Genomic DNA, 22,275 nt, shown 5'->3' on the forward strand with positions numbered 1-22,275 from the left:
GGCAACGAAGGAGAGTTGGAATACGAAGAACAGGGACAGGTAAATATAATAAAATTACAGAAAAAGGATGGTCAGTGGAGAAGAAGTGACACCAGTCATAGAAAGGGCAGAGAGAGGTGGAGGAATTTAGAATGCAGCTTAGATCCATGGATAAGAAACTAGAGGGAAAAAGAGAAGATGAGGGGGCCGTAGGAGGAAAGGAGTTGGCTATAATGACACTACCTTTTCTCACAGCAGGAGAATTAATTCTAAAAAAAACCCATAGAATTAGAAGATATTAGTAAGATTGTTAAACATTGTCCCAAGCCTACAGTATCTCCTGGAGGTACACTTGCTTATTTAAAAAAGGCATGTTTAGGAAGAAATTACACACAGGAAGATATGAGATTGATCATTGATGGTATTCTGGGAAATAATCCAGCTTGGGATTGGATAAATGTAAAAAGCATTAGTCACATAGAACCAAGTAATACACAGGCTACTGCCTATAAACTGAACACCATAGAAGGGAGAGAAACTATGTGGGAGGAGCTTGACACAGAATTAAAAAGGGTTTTCAAGAATAAGGCTTCCCTCCCTATTGCTACAGCATGTAAACAGAAGGTAGAAGAAACTGTTTCTCCTTCAATTCTGTTAAGAAGCCGGATGGCTCTTACAGGTTTGTACAAGATTTGAGGGCCATAAATAATTTGGTGGTTCCATTAGCCCCAATAGTGCCTGACGTGCCATCACTCCTTACCTCCATTCCGTCCGATGCAGAATATTTTACAGTGATTGATTTAACAAATGCATTTTTTTTGGTTCCTGTGGACTATCAGACAAGGGCGCTATTTGTATTTATATTCTGAAAATCGCCAGATGGGCTGGTGTAGAATGCCTAGGGCTATGTAGATTTGTTTGCAGTCTACTCACTTGCCCTCCAGACCACACTGAGGTCCTGGACCCCTCCCAATGGTTCGGTCCTCATTATCTATGTGGATGACCTATTGATTTGTAGTTCAAGTCAGGAGGCCAGTCAGGAGGATAGTTGGTCTTTGTTAGAATGGTTGTCAGGGAATGGTCACAAAGCATCTAAAAAGAAATTGCAATGGTGCCAAAAACAGGTTGAATACCTTGGTTTTATTCTAAGTCATGGTGAGAGGAATGTCAGTCACAAAAGAGCTGCGGCTCTCGTGGGTCTGCCCCGCCCACAAACAAAAAAGGACATGCTAACTTTTTTTGGTATGATTGGTTACTGCCGCCAATGGATACCTGATTGTTCATTCTATGATCACACTCTGAGGTCTGCCACACTTTCAGAATCACCTGACATTCTCACATGGTCAAATGAAATGGTTGATGCCTTTGTGTACCTGAAGAATGCTATGGTAACGGCCCCTGGTCTTGGACTACCTGATTATAAGAAAATGTTTCATCTGTATGCTAGGGAAAATTGTACAACCATGGCGGGGGTCCTGGCTCAGGAACATGGAGGCAAGCTCCGCCCTGTAGTTTTTTTTCCAAAGTAGTGCCAACTCAGGTTCAGGGCATGCCTGCTTGTCTGAGAGCTGTTGCATCGTGCGCAATTCTGGTGGAGATGGCTATTTCTTTCACATTGGGACATGAAACTACCCTACACACCACACACCAAGTGTCCTTACTACTGAAAAACATACACACTCAACACATGTCAGCACAAAGGTTGAGCGGATATGAAGTGATTCTTCTATCTGATCCCAACTTGATTATTAAATATTCTTCAGCAAATTCAGGTCCTGCTCCAATTTTGAATGCCCTATTGGGGCTAAAGGGGGAACAGGATGAAGTGGCACCAGAACACAATTGTATAACCCACATACAGCAAGACACTTCCCCTAGGTCCGACATGTCAGCTGTGGCTCTTGATGGGGCCCCAGATGTGTTTGTAGATGGCTCATGTTCTAGGCCAAATGATAGTATTTACCATGCAGGATCCGGCATTGTGCATCTTCCTGACAAAATACTCGAGGCAAAGCCAATTCCATATCAGTCAGCCCAAGCAGCCGAACTGATTGCCCTTACAAGAGCATGTCAATTATTTGCAGGACAGGATGTCAACATTTACACAGACTCCAAGTACGCCCATGGTGCTGTACATGATTTTGGGGTCATTTGGGAGAGAAGAGGATTCATTGCTGCTGATGGCAAAACCATATCTCACTCTTCTTTGATATCTGATCTACTCAAAGCCATACAGTTACCAAAAACATTAGCCATTCTTCATTGCAGGGCACATACAAATCGCAGAGATCATATTGCCAAAGGAAATGCATTAGCAGATAAGGTAGCAAAGGAAGCCGCATTACAACAGGTGGCCAGTGAGCAGATGCCTTTGCTCACTTCAGGTGTCACAACTACCCCACATGACCAGATGTATGCAGATTTACAAAAATTTGCTACAAAAGTCAATCTAGCAGACTGGGATGGTTCTGGAGCACAACTAGATCCAGCTTCTGGTCTAGTGTGCTTAGAGGGGAAACCATGCATTCCCATGTCAAGTGCCCCATTGTTCATTGCACAGTACCACGGTCTAGGACATAGAGGATGGAAAACAACATGTGAAACATTATTGCAGGATTTTTACATTACAGGTTTATCTAGGTTGGTGAAAGAATATGTTTCCAGGTGCATTACATGTATAAGGAACAATCCACAAAACCCAAAGAAATCACAACACCAGCATCTAGTGTACCCAACTACACCTTTCACCCATTTACAAATAGATTTTACCCACATGCCAAAAACAGGACAGAGGCAAGAGTTTTTGTTGGTAATGGTGGATATGTTCAGCAGATGGGTGGAAGCATTTGTCACTAATAAAGAAGATGTACAAACTGTAGTCAGAATTCTCACACAGGAGATAATACCCAGATGGGGATGTCCACTGCAGATAAATTCTGATAACGGACCAGCTTTTGTGGCCAAGGTATGTCAAGATTTGGTAAAAGTACTTAAGATAGATTGGAAGTTTCATATTCCCTATCATCCTCAAAGTTGGGGTATAGTAGAAAGGATGAACAGGACAATTAAGGATAAGTTGAGGAAGGCCACTGGAGGAACCTATACCCACTGGAAGAAGATGTTACCTGCAATTCTAGCAGAGGTAAGAATGACACCTAATAAGACTACAGGGTTATCTCCTTTTGAAATATTAATGGGAAGACCGTTCCCCACTCCTTGGGCTAGACAGCCACTTATGTTAGAAAGAGGGGACCTTGACCTGGTACAACAAGAATATGTGAGAAAATTGATTCAGATTTTAGATAAGGTTGAAAGAAATGTTGCTCGCACTTTTTCTTTTATTTTTCAGGAACCAACCCACCTTTTCCAAGTGGGAGATGTCGTAGTGGTCCGCCAACTCGCTAAAGACAAGAAGCAAGGCTACCCCTTTGGACCACCTACTACGGTGATAGCGGTTACCAGAACGGCTGTTCTGGTGGAGAATTCCCAGTCCTGGATCCATGCTAGTCGAGTGAAGAAGGTGAACCAAACACCTGAGAAACATGAGATGGAAAAAGGAGGTGAAGTATGAGAGAAAAATCCTCGAAGAGTGGGTGAAGTAAGTGAAAAAGGCCCTGAAGATGAAATTTTTTACTGCCCCTCATGGTGCTTTGAAACTCTGGATCCTATTGGGCACACTGACTGTGCTCTTTTTCCTGCCAGTATGGATCCTAACTGTATTTATCACCCTGAGGACTTGGGCCTAATAAAAGGTATCTGTGGTCAAGGACTAGTTTTAAATGAGACCCAGATAACCAAAAGTGAAAGAAAGTCAAAAAGAAAGTTTTGAAGAGAACAATCCTTTTTCAGGAAAAATGTTGATGATGCAGTTTAAATCTGCTTATGCTCAAAAGTCAGGTTCTGATAAATGTTGGATCTGTAGTAAGTTACATCCGAGCACATAGGAAATTCCTCTTCTGGCCGCTCCAGTCAAAATATTTTTGTTAATAAAAGGGAATGTAAGTATTGGTTTGACCAATATTACTTCTAATGCCACCATATCTTTTCCAACTCTGGGAGTCACTCAACTCCCCGATTGGTGTTTTAGACTGGGGAATACTTCCCACAAGGGAAGGGGAATGTGCTCTCAGTCCATATTAAATATATCTGATCCTGGAAGGAGGGATGGAACTTCTTCTGTGAAACTCTGGCAAGTAAATGGTAAAACCCTGAATGAAAGTTTAGAAGGGATACAAGATAATGTGGGGAAAACTATGTTTGGAAAACTTCTTTTTTATTTTACACTTGTTGTCACCCCTGAATTTCATTCTGCAATACAAAAATTGCCGATCTCTTTGGGAAACAATACCTATATCTGTTGTGGTAAGATCTGTTACCCTTGGATACCGAGTAATGTCCAGGGCTGGTGCTATGTAGCCCAATTAGTGCCAATCATGGCAGCTATAGACCAAAAGGAACACCAGGTAAAAGCCAGTACATACCCAAAACACCAACTAACTCTAAATAATTACACAAACATTATTGATGATATACTGGAGAGGAACTCTAAGGACATAGGGTTGCTAAATACTGAGACCAGAGCTATTAGAAAACAGCTGGAGATGCAAGAATTAGCTATTGAAAGTATGAGTGCTGCTCTGACAGGTCTGTGTGAGATGACAGAGGATTATGAATGTTGTACTTGGATATATAATACCACAATGACTGTTCCAGATTATTATGAAATAATAAAGCAACACAGGGAACAGGTAGATGGTTTGATGGAAGAAGCTAGAGCTATAGGGAAAGATGGATGGACTCCTTTTGATTGGTTAGGATCAGGATTTGGTTCCATCTTTTCATGGATGAAAGGTATCGCTGTAAGCATAGTCATGATATTGTTTTTTGTTTTATCTTTATATCTATGTTTTAAATGCTCATTATATTGCATTGCTAGAGCTACCAAGCCGCAAAATACAAATGAAGGTTATCTAGCTATGTACAAAAAGATGAATGAAGTAAAGAATTGAGATCATGTTCATGATCTTAGAGGGGATTGAAAGAATCTAGATAACTTCCATTTTGTATTATGTACGCCATTTTAAGTATTAAGTATTAAGTTAGCTTTTTGTAGAGATATTAGAAGTTTAATGAAACTGTTTTTGGTTGTTCAAGGATGTATCAACAGAAGCTAACACGACCCTGACAATGTCTTTGTCTGTCTGTTTTCCCTAAAAGTTAGACAAAATAATTTGTACCAAGAAATGTATATGTTATGTTTCATGTAGTCAGCTCATGATGGAAAGTTACAAGTTACAGTTTTGAAACTCGCTCCCCCCCCTCCCTTATTAATATCTGTAGTCTATATAATCTTATTAATGTCTAATAAACTTTGAACATCTCTGAACATAAGCTGTCGTGATTTCCGTGTTCAAGGGGTGTTCCCAGAATTCTGCTGATAAACCAGGAATCTCTCCACAGACCGGGGGTCTCTGAGGGGAAAAGAAAATCATTCCTTTCACCAGGAACCCCCCCAAATACCAGGACACCCCCAATATCAGGACACCCCCAAATACCAGCACAGGACACCCGCAAATACCAGGACAGGACAAACACCCCCAAATACCAGGACACCCCCAAATACCAGGACAGGACACTCCCAAATACCAGGACACCGCCATATACCAGGACGGGACACCCCCAAATACCAGGACAGGACACCCCCAAATACCAGGACACCCCCAATACCAGGACAGGACACCCCCAAATACCAGGACACCCCAATACCAGGACAGGACACCCCCAAATACCAGGACACCCCCAAATACAAGGACACCCCCAAATACCAGGACAGGACACCCTCAAATACTAGGACACCCCCAAATACCAGGACAGGACACCCACAAATACCAGGACACCCCCAAATACCAGGACAGGACACCCCCAAATACCAGGACGGGACACCCCCAATTACCAGCACAGGACAAACACCCCCAAATACCAGGATAGTACAAATCCTCCCAAATACCTGGACAGTACAAACACCCCCAAATACCAGGATAGTACAAATCCTCCCAAATACCAGGACAGTAAAAACACCCCCAAATACCAGGACACTACAAACACCCCCAAATACCAGGACAGGACAAACACTCCCAAATACCAGGACAGCACAAACACCCCCAAATACCAGGACAGGACAAACACCCCCAAATACCAGGACAGCACAAACACCCCCAAATACCAGGACACTACAAACACCCCCAAATACCAGGACAGCACAAACACCCCCAAATACCAGGACACTACAAACACCCCCAAATACCAGGACAGGACAAACACCCCCAAATACCAGGACAGCACAAACACCCCCAAATACCAGGACACTACAAATACCCCCAAATACCAGGACAGGACAAACACCCCCAAATACCAGGATAGTACAAACACCCCCAAATACCAGGACAGGACAAAGACCCCAATTACCAGGACAGGACAAACATTTTGTAACACAAGCCTCCAGTTGTTACCACCCCCCTCACAGATGTTCTTACAGTCATGTAAATGATCCTGGCTGAAGCTGTAGGAACTCATGTTACATATACCTCATATAGAGGGGGAGGGGAGATGGGCGGGGTCAATGAGGGAGGGGAGAAGGGCGGGGTCAATGAGGGGAGGGGAGAAGGGCGGGTCAATGAGGGAGGGGAGAAGGGCGGGGTCAATGAGAGGAGGGGAGAAGGGTGGGGTCAATGAGGGGAGGGGAGAAGGGCGGAGTCAATGAGGGGAGGGGAGAAGGGTGGGGTCAATGAGGGGAGGGGAGAAGGGCGGGGTCAATGAGCAGAGGCTTTTTAAGCTGAAAGAGAGCTGAATACTGGTGCCAATTCAGCTCCCACTGGACAAAGGGGCCACACAGGCAGAGGAGAGGAACCTGACCAGAGGAGAGTCATCAGAGGAGCTCCACCTCCACCTCCCGACCAGGACACCATCAGCCAGGTATTCATCCACCAATTCACCCCACTACTCCCCTACTGCTTCTCATCCACCCCACTGTCTCCCCCCCACTGCTCCTCATCCACCCGTCTGTCCCCCCCACTGCTCCTCATCCACCCGTCTGTCCCCCCCCCACTGCTCCTCATCCACCCGTCTGTCCCCCCCACTGCTCCTCATCCACCCGTCTGTCCCCCCCCACTGCTCCTCATCCACCCATCTGTCCCCCCCCCACTGCTCCTCATCCACCCGTCTGTCCCCCCCCCACTGCTCCTCATCCACCCATCTGTCCCCCCCCACTGCTCCTCATCCACCCGTCTGTCCCCCCCACTGCTCCTCATCCACTCGTCTGTCCCCCCCACTGCTCCTCATCCACTCGTCTGTCCCCCCCCACTGCTCCTCATCTACCCGTCTGTTCCCCCCCACTGCTCCTCATCCACCCATCTGTCCCCCCCCACTGCTCCTCATCCACCCGTCTGCCCCCCCCCCCCCCACTGCTCCTCATCCACCCGTAATAAACCTCCTACAAAACAAATTGTGCAGCTAGCATATAATGTGTTCCCACATGGAAACCGTAAATCACAATACAAAATGCAGCGCAGCAATATAAACTCCAATGGTGCTAATAATACAAATGTACATATATGAAGAGTGAGAACAGAAATGGTGTTTGTGACAATAAATATGTGCTACACCCAATATCTTCACAATGCAGACACATAAATAATCACAGACTTGCACATAACAGTGCTGAAATAAATAGAAATACCAAATAAAATGTAGTCAATAGTGAACTGTCCCTTTAAATCTCAGATATCTTCACATGTGCTTGTGCAGTATGTCTCCTATATATCGTGATCCAAATACACCGGCAACAAGTGTCTCATAAATAAAATCTCCAAACATTGGTGAACCGTCCCTTTAAATCCGCTGTACTCCAAGTGGATCAGTGTAATCACACTACTGCATACACGTGTCCGGTGCTCCCGTGTCACCCCTTAGTGTACATCCACCTCCAACACACTATTGTGCTCACCTCCAGGTTTGACCCGTAATGCCAGGTCAGACTACGCTTCTCCCTTTAACCCGGGAGGGTATACTGGTACACAGATCTTCACCATTGTCAGCACTTTAAAACTCTCCAAAATGCTCCACAATCATAGGAACAAAATGCTCCATATAGTGTAGTATTGCCAAGTAAAACGGACTTTATTAAAACAATCAAAATAAACTCACATTTAAAAGTGTCCACCTGGGACACTGCAGGGTAAAAACTCACTATATAGTACTGTATGTCTTGTGAACAAAGTACAGGAATCCCTTTTCCAAAATGGTGGCATGTGCACTTCCGTGTTGTAGCTTGACATCATTGGTGTACCTTACGCGTTACGTCACGTGGTGGGTCTGGAAAGGATCAGTGGGGACCAGATCCAGACCCACACAGGTATATGTGCAGCTTGAGATCACCTCTAATAGTGATCTATTGCTGGCTGCAACCAGCATCTCTAGAGTGGATATGTAACGGAACCGACCCGGCCTGTGCTGAGTACTTCCATTATAATACCGCTTCCCCGTGTGGACCCCGACCACAGACACCACAGCCGACCGTACAAGACTACACAACACCAGTCCTGAAGTAAACCAGGAGGTAGACTACTTTATTTTAACACAGATACAAGATATATACATTCAATGAAACAACCCCCCCTCCCTGCATAATGACACAGGGCGGGGCAATCTACCTTTAACAACAAGAGACACACCAGCAGACAGTCCCATCAGGAGGGAGGGCTGCTGGAGACACCCTCACAAAGCCAATACACATACATCCCATAATAGTTTTCTCCCAAGCCAGACACACAATAGAACAATGAGATGCAACCACATGGCATTAAACAATCTACAACCCCCCACCCCAATATTAGGACAGATCACCCTGTACCCCTAACAGGCACAGTGTGACTTACACATAAGAGGGATATGGGGAGCTGAGACAGGGGTCTCCCCACCTCTCCAAAGGGGGCTGTGCTCCATGGACCCCCCACCCAAAGTGAGCTATGTTCCATGGGCCCCCCACCCAAAGTGACTCCCATCACAGGATACCTTCTATACAGCAAACTCTTCATAAACAGGATGGGGAATCTACATGACAAGTAAGGGGAACCTGCATACTGGAGTCACGGATCAGATCACCATTAATGTTTTGTTTTCCAGTAATAATAATCAGGACATACAATTCGGTGACATTACCAGGACTGAGAAAGCATGCATGGCATGGAATGTGTTTCATCATCTAACAGGGAGATACAATACAGACATTGAGGGGATAATAGTCCGATGGAAGTGCTACATCCATATTCAGGAGAAGAGAACATGTCACTGTCATGGAAATTTTGTATTGTTGGTCGAACTTTAAATGTGTCATATATTCGTGTTATTCATATGTCTCTCGTGTGGCTTAATTAAAGCTCTGAAGGCTGCAATTGGGCCATGCGCATGTACAATGTATGTATTACAGTACTCAGCTTGGTAATGGATGAGATGGCAGATCTGCGCTTATAGACCGGCGTGTATACCACCACGGCATTCCATGCGAATGCTGCTGTCAGTAGACCGTGGGCCTGTATCCACATATCAGCAGCATGGTACCACGTGGGCTTCATAACGCAAGGCGCAAGCGGTGTGAACTCCACGTGTAGGCTTGTGCATATCTTACAACCCATTACTAATCTGAACTGTATCCGGATGGATGTGTTTTAATAAAGATCGTATCGGGCCCATCCAGGTACAGACTGATATTTTTAGGGAGATGCTTGTGCAGAGAATTTTGCATACCAATAGAAGCTAGTAGGACAGGAAATATGACCTCAGATGGCTCATAGGGGGGAAGGGGAGGAAGTCTGCTGACCTCAGAAGACTCATGGGGGAGGACCAGTGATAGATAATAGCAAAGGCTATGCTCCAATTGGAATGTACATCCTCTGTATAGGCAATCCCCATTGTATTGTTCGGTGGGAGGGATTGACTTTATTCATGTGGGGGGCATGTGTGTATTCTTAATAAAACAGAGAGCTGAGCCTAAAGCCGGCCCTTATGTGGATTGCAATCAGCCTTAGAGTGTCGTGTGATCATTCTAGGGTAACGGAGCTCCAATCACCCACAAATTCAACAGAACCAAAGTATTTGGATGGGCAGGAATCGTGTAGTTTGGCTGCAGTCGTGGTAAGCGAGATTCGCACAGCTTTATGGGGGATTTCTGCGCATCCAACTGCGAGTACTCACGGTAAGGAGAAATTCGTTAAAGCGAATTTCCAAGACAGTTTGGCGAGCCTGGTGGATACTAACGCGTATTATTGCATAGCTAACAAAGAACGGGGGGGAAATGAACTATCATGAACTAGCAAAAAGTATGCCGGCACATTTCAGGTCTCTCTGCCATTAAGAGGATCGCTTTTTGCGTGTTCGTGTGGCTGATTTCGCTCTCTGTTAGCTAACAAGAAATACCGCTTAACAAGGACCTCGTTTTTTGTCCTAAACTCTTGATTTGTGGGTGAAAAGACGAGGGTTTGTCTCTGCGGAGAGCAGCAGAGGGGTGGGTTTTGGTTGGCTGGATTTGGTCAAGTTTAAAAATCTTCCAACCAAAAATTAAACGGGTATATGTTTTAGTGGGTAAAAGTTGTTGCATAGTGTTAGGTAAGTATTTGTGGGCTGTAGGTACTGTGGTGATTGCTTTACCCCCCTCCACGTGAGGTAATTATTACAGTGCTGAAAGGCTTAGGTTAATTGTTAACTGTTCTAAGATCTGTGTTATGTGGTCTGTACAATGTTTTGTGGTACTACTGCTCCCAGCAAGCATGCAACAGGGGGTCCTTTCTGTTACATGTGCATGTTAGTGTGATATGTTGGTGTTTTATGTCCGTTCTGTGATTGTGCCCAAATTGTGTTGTATGTGTACTTCATATTGTTGTGTAATTGTCCAGTGTATGTTCTGTCTAAAAGTCTGTTTTATGTAAGAGGCAATTTTGAGGCTAGAGTCTGCCTTGTGTTTCCCTGTGGGGGGTCATTCTAGTGTTACCATGTGCTTCACTGTGGGGGGTCATTTTCTTGACTAAACCACATGGATTCCTTTTGTTTGGTGGCCATTTTGTTGGCTACCAAATGTGCAGTAATCTCTATGCAATGTGCATGAAGTTTCCTATATGCATTTGACCCATATTGTGTTTTTAATCCAAATTTTTTACAGTTTCATTTGTTTGCTTTTAGCTTTAAATTTGCGTATTGCCAGCCAATTTAAAGTGTATTAAGCGAGTTTTCCCTTCACGTGTTCCACATTTAATGAGCGCGGTGTAGTCTGGGTTTTTGCACATAGATTTCTTGTATAGTGATTATGTTTTTCTTGTGTTTTTCCTGTTAAAAGTAGTTCCTTATTGTAAAGCGGGTTTGTTTTAAGCTGCTGTGTCGCGTGTTTCACGTCCAGCAGACTTTTTGTGTAAACGGTTCTAGGTGGTTGCAGTAAAGATTGCGTGTATAACGTGGATCGTTTAGCGGTGCTGATAGGAGTGATTTTTGCGTCAGCAACAAGGTTACTTTTGGCGCAGTTTTTCGGTTTACCTCTGTGTAATTGTTTTACTGTGAAACGTCCCGTGTTTTTCATAAGGATCCACTTTGTCCTTTTTAACAGTTTTTCAGGTTGAAAAGAGTTTTTTTTTTCTGTGTGTATTAGGAAAGTTTTTTTCTTTACACAAATTTCCTAAAGGTCAGTTAGCAGGTTTCTGCCCAACCAGTGACCCCTAAGTAACATCCAAGAACCCCTCTTTTTGTTTTGACTTGTGTTAGCTACTGTGTGCAGGGAGAGAAAAGCCACTTTCATCATTGTGCGGTGTGGCCTGCCAAACACAGTGGGTGATGAGAGCCACATAAATTACGCTGTGCGAGTGGGCGGTCCAGGGAAGTATAACACTTAGCCTGGTTACCACAAACACTTCGGGTGGTCAGGATCACATAAATTACGCTGTGTGAGTGGGCGGTCCAGGGAAGTATAACACTTAGCCTGGTTACCACAAACACTTCGGGTGGTCAGGATCACACAAATTGCGCTGTGGGAGTGGGAGGTGTGCTCTCAGTCTGACCGCCACTTGATGCGCTTCGGGTGATCGATAAGTATCACATAAATTACGCTGTGCTGGGAAAGTGGTGGAATCAGGCCTCTCGGTAGGATTCCCACCGAGTGCTCCAGGGGGTAAACAGGTACCCGGACGCGGGATATATACCAGTGACTAGTCACGATGGGCAGTAGTCAGTCCATGAAGAGAGAGGGGGAAGCAGCCCTCTTCAGGGTAAGGACAGCTGCACAACTGATGAAGGTGAGTTTGGGGGGGAAGTCTACAGAACCCCTCAAAAGGTGGAATAAATGGTCGAAGGGTACCAGATGGGAAATTCCCCGGGAAGGTACATTTGACGCATGGAGGTGGGAAAAATTCATCTCTGAATTTGGACCACGGATGCAGGCGTCAGCTATGGCTTCACAGGTCAATCCGATTAGGGAAGCAAGGCATACATAAACTGGTGTCTGTCCGGAAGAACCAGGTGATGTATACCTGGCCTCCAGAGGGAATAAAACAGGAGGATCCAGTGTCAGAGGTGGAAGAAGCTCTTTCAGGGCTGACTCTACTAAGGCAGGCAGGATCAGGGTCTGCTGGGGTTCCCCAACAACCAACAGTGGCTGAGATAAGTATAACTGCACCTGTCTCTTCTGTTAGTGACGTCACTCTTGACATACCTTCTGTGTCTTCTGTCTCTATGCCTCAGCCTCTGCCTCTACCTCTCCCTTCTCCCTGCTTCACCCCAGCTCCTTCTGTTTCCAACTATGAAGCCTACTCAACAACCGATTTGCAGACTATCTGTGAATCAAGGGGAATAGACACCCGGTTAAAAAACAGGGCGGATTGCATCAAAGCGCTACGAACCACTGATCAGACCCCTGCCCCCCAGCTATACCCTGATCTGAGGGACCTCAAACCTGAAGGTGCAGTAAGCGAGGTGGTTAATCTAAGCCCACCGATGATGCTGGGCCAGCCCTTGCACTCTTCCCGGACCGAGGCCTATCCAGTCAGGGTGCAGCAATTTGAAGGTCCTCCCAATGCACGGGGGGAACGGACTTTAGGGGAACGGGTAGTTTGGCATGTCCCCTTCACCCCGGCAGAGATCCGCACTATTCTGGCTGAGCTCCCGGACTATCGAGTCAATCCGAGAGGATTTGCTCGAATGTTTGGACAAAACCAGTTCAGCTATGGTATGAGCGGGTCAGATTGTGCACAGATCCTACGGGCAAAGGTGGGCATGGAAGTGGCCAGTACAGTGATTGCAGGGTGCTCTATAACCACGCATGAGGAGATGACTTCAGGGGGCAAAGAGTTCTGTACACAGCTAAAGGCAAAGCTTCCAGAAATGTATGGTGCTACCTCTACTACGGACATGATGAAGCTCACCCAGGGTCCTAATGAGGAAAGCGCCTGCTTCTGGCGCCGTCTCAAGCAGACGGCACTGGATGCGGATCTGGAAGTTGGACCTGATGCTCCAACTGAAGGGGTAAAGGTGACCGCGACGCACATTCTGTTGCGGGCCAAATTTTTGGAAGGCATCGATACTAAAATTCGGGAAAGGCTGGTTCTGGCCCGACCCGAATATAATGAGATGTCTATCCCTGCTATCCTTTCCACTCTTGCGGCAATAGAGAGGGAAATGGATAGAAGAAAACAAGACAAGGCCAAAGTTCTTATGTCCCAGACCCCACACGAAAAACCAAGGGATCTGGGTCACAGGAAGGATAGGCCCCCACCCAGGTGCTTCCAGTGCCACCAAACGGGGCACATGAGGAGGAGCTGTCCCCAATTACCTAAAGGTCGGTGGCAGTTCATTCCTGATGAGTCCTCCGCCCCTATGACCACCATGGTAAGTAACTCCTATGAATTCTCATAGGAAGTTGACAAATCGGTGTCGGCCCAGATCCATCTTTTTCTAGAGGAATTAAAATATCCCCTCCCTTGCCTCACCGACACCGGTGCAGCAAGAACGGTCCTGCGAAAACAGGACATCCAAGGCAAGGTACCCCTCTCAGGGGAAAGCCCTCCTAACCCCTACTAACCTCACTATCAAACGATGCACTATTCTTAACCCAGCTTCTCTTCTTCCTGTGTTGGAAGATGAGAAGGGGGGGGAGGACAGCAATGACAGTGCTGAATTTTGCAACACGACTAACAATACTAACACCTCTTCTGCTAACATGTCTTCTTTGTCCACTACTAATCTCTCTTCCAAAGGACACGACTGCATTTCTTTGGTGGAACTGGAGTCAGCGGCGACACACCCCATATCACCCCGAGAGTAGCGGTAAGGTTGAACGTCTTCCGATACCCAAAAACCTTGGCCTGAGTGTCTCCCCATTGCCCCCTATTCCATCCGGAATGCCCCTCGGCAACCACATGGGCTGTCACCCTACGAGGTGTTGTTTGGGGGACTTCCCAAAACAGGGTTGTACTTTCCTCAACAGTTGTCGTCTTTGCATTCACAGCTTACAGGTTATGTGCAATCTCTGCAACGGGAGCTGCAGAAGATACACCATCGGGTTCGCGAATCGCTCCCCGATCCAAATACAATAACAGGTGTTCTTTCTATTGAGCCAGGTGATTGGGTCGTCCTAAAGAAACATCAAAGAACCGGACTCGAGCCACGGTTCACCGGACCATACCAAGTCCAGCTGACGACACCTACCTCACTCAAACTCGAGGGACGAGACAACTGGGTGCACGCAAGCCACTACAAGAAGCTTTTCAGCTACACCAGAGAATGAGGGGTGTCATTTTCCTTTTTCTTTTTGTTTGTATGTCATACATGTGTGTGAACGGAGGAAAAGACGGCAGATACCCCAACCTTTTATTTAAAATGCACCTGCGTTTAGCCAGAACCGCCAACAAAATCAACTGTTGGGTATGCTCTAAGCCCCCACCCAGTCATCACATGTCCGCAATGGCCGCTGTTCATGCCCTATATGACATCCGCGTCGGCATGAAAAAGCAAGGGACCCCTGGTCAGCCCCCACGTAGACATTTATCGGTAGAACTTAATGACACATTTTTAGCAGGTAACATCAGTTTCAGCACCAATATTAGCTCTAGCTCCTGTAGGGCCCTCGTCAGTCCATTATGGGTAACTGGGCAGCTAGGCAGCCCTCAGGTGTGCTTTAACATCAGCTTTGGCACAGGTAACAAGTTTGTTGGGACTACCACCTGCGAGGGAGGTATAACTGTCAATCTGACTAACCAGACTTCCTTTCTGAGTAACCACACTGACCGACCAGACCACGTGTGTTGGAAGGACGGATGTGATGTGCAGACTGAGGGAGCAATCCCCCAGTCTGTGCAACTGTTGCTCAGTGCCAGAGGCCGAACGAGGAACTCCTCCTGCTCTGCTCTGACAGGTCCATACTATTTTCTGTGTGGTTCGGCAGCCTATAGAACATTCCCCCAGAACGCGAAAGGTTCGTGTGCCCTCATAAAGCTAGTCCCCGCATCCTATGTAGTGATGGACCATGAAGAGTTGATGGTCCACAAGAAGGTAAGGATGGCAGGGAGAGTTCGCAGGGAACTGTTCTCTGAGGGCGACCAGGCATGGGCTTGGTTCCCCTCATGGACAGGATGGGGAATAGAACTTATGAAGCGCCTGAACAATTTTTCTGTCATCGTGGATAGTATGTTTAACGAGACCGTAGAGGCTGTCAGAGAAATTGCCCAAGAACAACGGCAGATGGGAATTTTAGTGCTTCAGGAGAAGATGGCCCTTGATTATCTTTTAGCCGCCAAAGGGGGGTTCTGTGAGTTCATCGGAGAGGATTGTTGTACTTGGATAGAAGACACCGATGACAAGGTCCAGGCCCATATGGACAAAGTTAGTGAACTACAGGGAAAAGCTAGAGCTATAGCTAGTGAGGGTTGGAATCCGTTCAAGGGTTTGGGAGGATTGGGAGATTTCCTGTTCTCCATCGGATCTTGGTTGAAGGAAGTGGGAGTGTATATCCTGATGCTTCTCTTTTTCATCTGCCTTTTATATGCCGCGGTGAGATGTTCCTGTTGCCTCATCGACCGTGTAAGCCAAGCTCGGGCAGACGACCACATCTCCATGCCCGCTCCGGGGATCCCACTCCAACCACTGATCGGGGGAAGACCTCACCAACCAACCACCTTCTCTACAGATTACGTCCTGGCTTCCCTCTAATTTATCTCTCTGAAGACCACATTCTCCAAGACCTTCAAGCAAGCTTCAAGCCTCATCATTGTTTGTGTCTGCGATTTGGAAAACTGTCTGGGTCGAGACCAGCCTTGTGTGGCCCCGTCTGCAGGGGCAATTTGAGAATCTATTGCTGGATCTCCCCAGACCACCGTGGGATCACAAGCTTTATTCATACCACAAGTCTGTTTGTGGTTTTTGCAAGAGCCTTCCTGTAGTGAAGGTTCCAACGCTCTTGAGGATCATCGCTTCAATCAAGCCTGTTTGCGTCGAGTCTGCGTCGGGTCTTGTTGTTTCAGGTACCCCGTGGAGCTTTATTCTCAGGGACAACTACAGGAACTCTTTGAAGTTTGAGACTACACCCATCAAGCTGAAGAAGATCAAGAAGGGACACGAGGAGAATATGATAAAACAGGAGGGAATGTCATGGAAATTTTGTATTGTTGGTCGAACTTTAAATGTGTCATATATTCGTGTTATTCATATGTCTCTCGTGTGGCTTAATTAAAGCTCTGAAGGCTGCAATTGGGCCATGCGCATGTACAATGTATGTATTACAGTACTCAGCTTGGTAATGGATGAGATGGCAGATCTGCGCTTATAGACCGGCGTGTATACCACCACGGCATTCCATGCGAATGCTGCTGTCAGTAGACCGTGGGCCTGTATCCACATATCAGCAGCATGGTACCACGTGGGCTTCATAACGCAAGGCGCAAGCGGTGTGAACTCCACGTGTAGGCTTGTGCATATCTTACAACCCATTACTAATCTGAACTGTATCCGGATGGATGTGTTTTAATAAAGATCGTATCGGGCCCATCCAGGTACAGACTGATATTTTTAGGGAGATGCTTGTGCAGAGAATTTTGCATACCAATAGAAGCTAGTAGGACAGGAAATATGACCTCAGATGGCTCATAGGGGGGAAGGGGAGGAAGTCTGCTGACCTCAGAAGACTCATGGGGGAGGACCAGTGATAGATAATAGCAAAGGCTATGCTCCAATTGGAATGTACATCCTCTGTATAGGCAATCCCCATTGTATTGTTCGGTGGGAGGGATTGACTTTATTCATGTGGGGGGCATGTGTGTATTCTTAATAAAACAGAGAGCTGAGCCTAAAGCCGGCCCTTATGTGGATTGCAACCAGCCTTAGAGTGTCGTGTGATCATTCTAGGGTAACGGAGCTCCAATCACCCACAAATTCAACAGAACCAAAGTATTTGGATGGGCAGGAATCATGTAGTTTGGCTGCAGTCGTGGTAAGCGAGATTCGCACAGCTTTATGGGGGATTTCTGCGCATCCAACTGCGAGTACTCACGGTAAGGAGAAATTTGTTAAAGCGAATTTCCAAGACATCACAGAAAATTGCTTCAAGAAACTCCCAACTTGGACAAACCTCCAGTAATAAACAATCTTCAGTGTATTCACCTCATCAATATTGTGTTGTCTAGCAAAGTGTATGCCGGAGGGTTCAAATCGGATGTTGCAGCTTGGCAGGGTGTAGCTCAGTCCTGCCACAGAGGAAGCGGACAATTTGGGCAAGTGTGTGACCAGCACTTACACTGCCTGTAACATCTAGTTGTGTGTGGGGGAGGGTAAGAGGGTGGGGAGAGGGAAATCAGAAAAGTAAAGGGGATGACACCAGAGGTGTAGGTAAAGGGGTGCAAGACCAGTGGGGGCTAAGGAAAAAAAAAGGAGGATCTTAAACTGTGTATAAGTACAATGATCTTATGATCTTCGTTACGGGAGGGTTATGATTTGAGGTCAGCCATGGGGGGGGGGAGGAGTCAGGTAATGTCTCAATAAACATCTACACAAGTATAATTGGATGTGTGAGACCCCATTATCCAGTATATTCATCAGAGGACTGGAAGTGGATCCAGCATGCCCAGATAGAGGTGACCCTAGAAGGGGAGCCGTGACAAATGGAAATGAGCTCTTCCATCTCTGCAACCATTGATGGTATATCAGAGCTGACACCAGAAGTGGCTCCATCACCTGAGGTGGTGTCACAGAACTGCATGGCGGATGACTATCCCTCGGAAGCTCAAGGTGGAGTCTACAAACTGGTGTCACATAGAGAGTGTTGTCCATTTATATGAGAACATGAGGATCTGGGAAGGAGATATCTACACAAGGTAAAGGAGATCCAACAGGCACCTGGGTGGGGGAAGTTGGATCCAATGTTTTTGGATGGGCTGAGCTGGAACTTGGTGGGTTTGCTGCTTAAGCCTTTAGATGTTACTAATAGTTCTGATAGTAATTCTACACATTGCTGGGATTTCTCTCGCTGCCAGAGTGGAGTTGGCCTCCACTGAACAAGGCTCATTTTAGGCCTTCAGACTAGACATAGTTACATAACTACTCTGATAGAAAGAAGACACAAGTCCATCCAATTCCACCAATAGAGGGGGGAGGGGCACACACATAGAAACCCTCCATACACACGATCCTATACCCACAGCTCATCCAGAGGAAGGAAAATCCAATCTGCTCCAACAAAGGAAAATCATTCCTTCCTGACCCCCCCGAGAGGCAATCGGATATTCCCGGGATCACCTTCCCTATAAATGTTCTATCCAGTTATATTCTGTGTATCCAAGAAAGGATCCAGGACTTCTGTAACGCAATCCACCAAAAACACAGCAAGGGCAGCGAGGGGGCTTAGATATGCTGAAGCACCCCCATAGATCCCCCAGCACCCCCATAGATCCCCCAGATTCCCAATAGATCCCCCAGCACCCCATAGATCCCCCAGCACCCCCATAATTCCCCCAGCACCCCATAATTCCCCCATCACCCCCATAGATCCCCCAGCACCCCATAGATCCCCCATGGTCACAGTCAGGTCTTGAATATCTCTTTTTCTGTATCAGTTGGCCAAAACTGGGAGTATTGTAGATCCCAGACAGGGGACTTTGTCCTGATGTGCGGAGGGATCCAGCGGCTCAGAACTGCAGACCCCGATGCTGTGGTTCTAGTTGTGGCTGCAGGGACCCCGGTGGATTGCTATCTCCCTGTGCCCTGAAGAAGTCCTCTGAGGTCCTCGGGGTGAAGTGGTCACACCGGGAGGAGGATTGCAGCTGCCGGCATCCTCCCCATATCACAATGATCAGCCGGAGATTCAGCAGCTATACAGCCACTCCATCCCTTCCACAATTGGAGGAAGAGGGTCCCCCCATCCCGCTGTCACCTTTCCTGGCTTCTCCCATCCCACCGGGGAGCCGGGACTCATCCAACTGGTGGCATCCTGAGCACTGAGCAGACACAGAGGAACTGATCTTGTCCCTCCTTCTCTGTGACATCAGAACCCGGAACCAACCAGGATTCCATCCCTTCCGCTTCTGCTTTGGTGACAACCTTGTTAGTGACACCACCAACACAGGACATTTCTTTCCTTCCAGTGACACCACCAACACAGGACATTTATTTCCTTCCAGTGAAACCACCAACATAGGACATTTCTTTCCTTCTAGTGACACCACCAACACAGGACATTTATTTCCTTCCAGTGACACCACCAACATAGGGACATTTATTTCCTTCTAGTGACACCACCAACACAGGGACATTTATTTCCTTCCAGTGACACCACCAACACAGGGACATTTATTTCCTTCCAGTGACACCACCAACACAGGACATTTATTTCCTTCTAGTGACACCACCAACACAAGGACATTTATTTTCTTCCAGTGACACCACCAACACGGGACATTTCTTTCCTTCCAGTGACACCACCAACACGGGACATTTCTTTCCTTCCAGTGACACCACCAACACAGGACATTTCTTTCCTTCCGGTGACACCACCAACACAGGACATTTCTTTCCTTCCAGTGACACCACCAACACAGGACATTTATTTCCTTCCAGTGACACTAATACAGGACATTTCTTTCCTTCCAGTGACACCTCCAACACAGGACATGTATTTCCTTCCAGTGACACCACCAACACAAGACATTTCTTTCCTTCCAGTGACACCACCAACACAGGACATGTATTTCCTTCCAGTGACACCACCAACACAGGACATTCTTTCCTTCCAGTGACACCACCAACACAGGACATTTCTTTCTGCTGGTTGTCTCTCTGTGGAAACCAATCATTCCCATCCAGGACTCTCGGGGTTTTCTCTATGGAAGAAACAAATACAGAGAGAGGTGGGCTGAGAGAGAACTCCGCTTCTTTCAGTGTTTAGTCCCCGGTCACATGGGGTGTCACTCGGCATGCCATTTCCATGCTATGCTTCTTGCAGATCACAAGTCGCCCCCTACTGCCCACAATGACGGGTCATATCGGGGGGTGTGACTTGGTGGGAGTCGCAGCGATTTCTAAAGTCGTCCCTGCACTACTATTGGTGGGATTGGCATAGACATCGGTGTCACTCCTGAAATCGGCATTTCCCCCGACTTGGAAATCGTACGACTTCACTGTAAGCTGGATGTGACCGGGGGGGGGGGGGTTAGAGGACAAAACCGGGAACTCCGCAAATGAGGCGTCCCACCATGATTAGTGACACCATCTTTCCTTCTTTCTCTTTCCCTCTCAATTCAATGAGCTTTATTGGCAGGAACAAAGGACATTGTAGCATTGCCAAAGCAGTTTGTATGGGAAGAGGGGAAATATAAAGGGGGAGGGGTCCATGGGAAGGATTATGAAGTCCTCAGTGATTCATGTCCCTCTCAGTCTGTGGCATGGTGTCACATGTGGTGCAGCTATTTCCCCCATTGGCTCCTCTTCTCCCAGTAGAATTTGGAGTTTCCTCCTTTCTTCTATAGAAGTGAAGTCCGAGATGAGAGCGGAGAGTCTCTGGAAGTGAGTGTCCCTCACTGATGAGTACTTGGGGCCCCATACTGTCCTCCTCCCTCTCTCCTCCCAGGTCCCAGAGGACGGCGGCCCATTCACAAAGTGCAGTGCGATTGGCCCATGAGCAGGAGGAAACCGGCTGTGGGGAGTCATGAGAAACGTGCAGTTCCTGGTGTGACCGGAGCCTGACCGGGAAAACGTTTATCTGGGGTGACGTTTGGGGACAATGTGATCAGTGACACCCACTTATGTCTGATCTCACTATTACTTTTCTATCCGAGTTTTCACTTCAATACGGGAAATAATGTGAAATCTGAGGGAAATCTGAGAGCCATATGAAGACTTTGGGCCGTTCTATTGTCTGTTCATATGTCTGTGTGTACATCACACCGAAAAGAGGGACATTTACAGGGCAAAGAGGGACAGAGAAATATGGTGTCACACAAGGGAGAGTGATGGGAGATATGATCAAATACAATCTCATTACCTCCTCTGCTCACACTTCCAGCAACGTCTCCTCTATAATTCCTCCCACATGGAGCTTCCTGTCTGTGCCTGATGTCACTTCCTGTCTATGCCTGACGTCACTTCCTGTCTGTGCCTGACATCACTTCCTGTCTATGCCTGACGTCACTTCCTGTCTGTGCCTGACATCACTTCCTGTCTGTGCCTGCTGTCACTTCCTGTGTGTGCCTGACCTCACTTCCCATCTGTGCCTGACCTCACTTCCCGTCTGTGCCTGACCTCATTTCCTGTCTGTGCATGACATCACTTCCTGTCTGTGCCTGACCTCACTTCCCATCTGTGCCCGACCTCTTTTCATGTCTGTGCCTGACGTCACTTCCCGTCTGTGCCTGAAGTCACTTCCTGTACCTGACCTCACTTCCTGTCTGTGCCTGACATCACTTCCTGTCTGTGCCCCACATTGCTTCCCATCTGAGCCTTACCTCATTTCCTGTCTGTGCCTGACATCACTTCCTGTCTGTGCCTGACATCACTTCCTGTCTCTGTATATGTGTGATCACCACCTTGTGGAGCTCAGAAGAACGGCATCCTGAGAAATGTAAGAAAATGAAACCAAACTGTAGGATGACAGGAAGATTTATTACCTACTTCAGCTCCAGAATGTTTTACCCCTTCATGACCAGGGAATTTTTATTTTCTGTTCAGCACTGCACTACTTTAACTGACAATTGTGCGGTCATGCTACACTGTACACACATTTTACTG

At 46.8% G+C, this 22,275-nt stretch overlaps 2 protein-coding genes across 2 annotated transcripts in view; one reads left to right on the forward strand and one right to left on the reverse strand.

Annotated features, from left to right (window-relative positions):
* Positions 1-22,275, reverse strand: part of LOC149451036 (uncharacterized) — a 71,311-nt gene that overhangs the window by 16,594 nt on the left and 32,442 nt on the right. The gene's annotated exons all lie outside the window — the stretch shown is intronic.
* LOC149451037 (uncharacterized) lies at positions 12,520-14,761 on the forward strand. Its single transcript, XM_089691133.1, has 2 exons — positions 12,520-14,334; positions 14,628-14,761. Exon 1 carries the CDS (start codon positions 12,535-12,537, stop codon positions 13,921-13,923), a length of 1,389 nt encoding a protein of 462 aa, XP_089547259.1. The 5' UTR covers positions 12,520-12,534; the 3' UTR covers positions 13,924-14,334; positions 14,628-14,761.

This window comes from Staurois parvus, unplaced genomic scaffold, assembly GCF_062004578.1.
Source record: "Staurois parvus isolate SC_StPar_1 unplaced genomic scaffold, SC_StPar_1.0 ptg000551l, whole genome shotgun sequence".
In the NCBI taxonomy this organism is placed as follows: domain Eukaryota; kingdom Metazoa; phylum Chordata; class Amphibia; order Anura; family Ranidae; genus Staurois; species Staurois parvus.

Excerpts from the sequence above, each read along its gene's own strand:
- LOC149451037 (XM_089691133.1), top strand. The coding sequence starts at position 12,535 with ATGTATACCTGGCCTCCAGAGGGAATAAAACAGGAGGATCCAGTGTCA.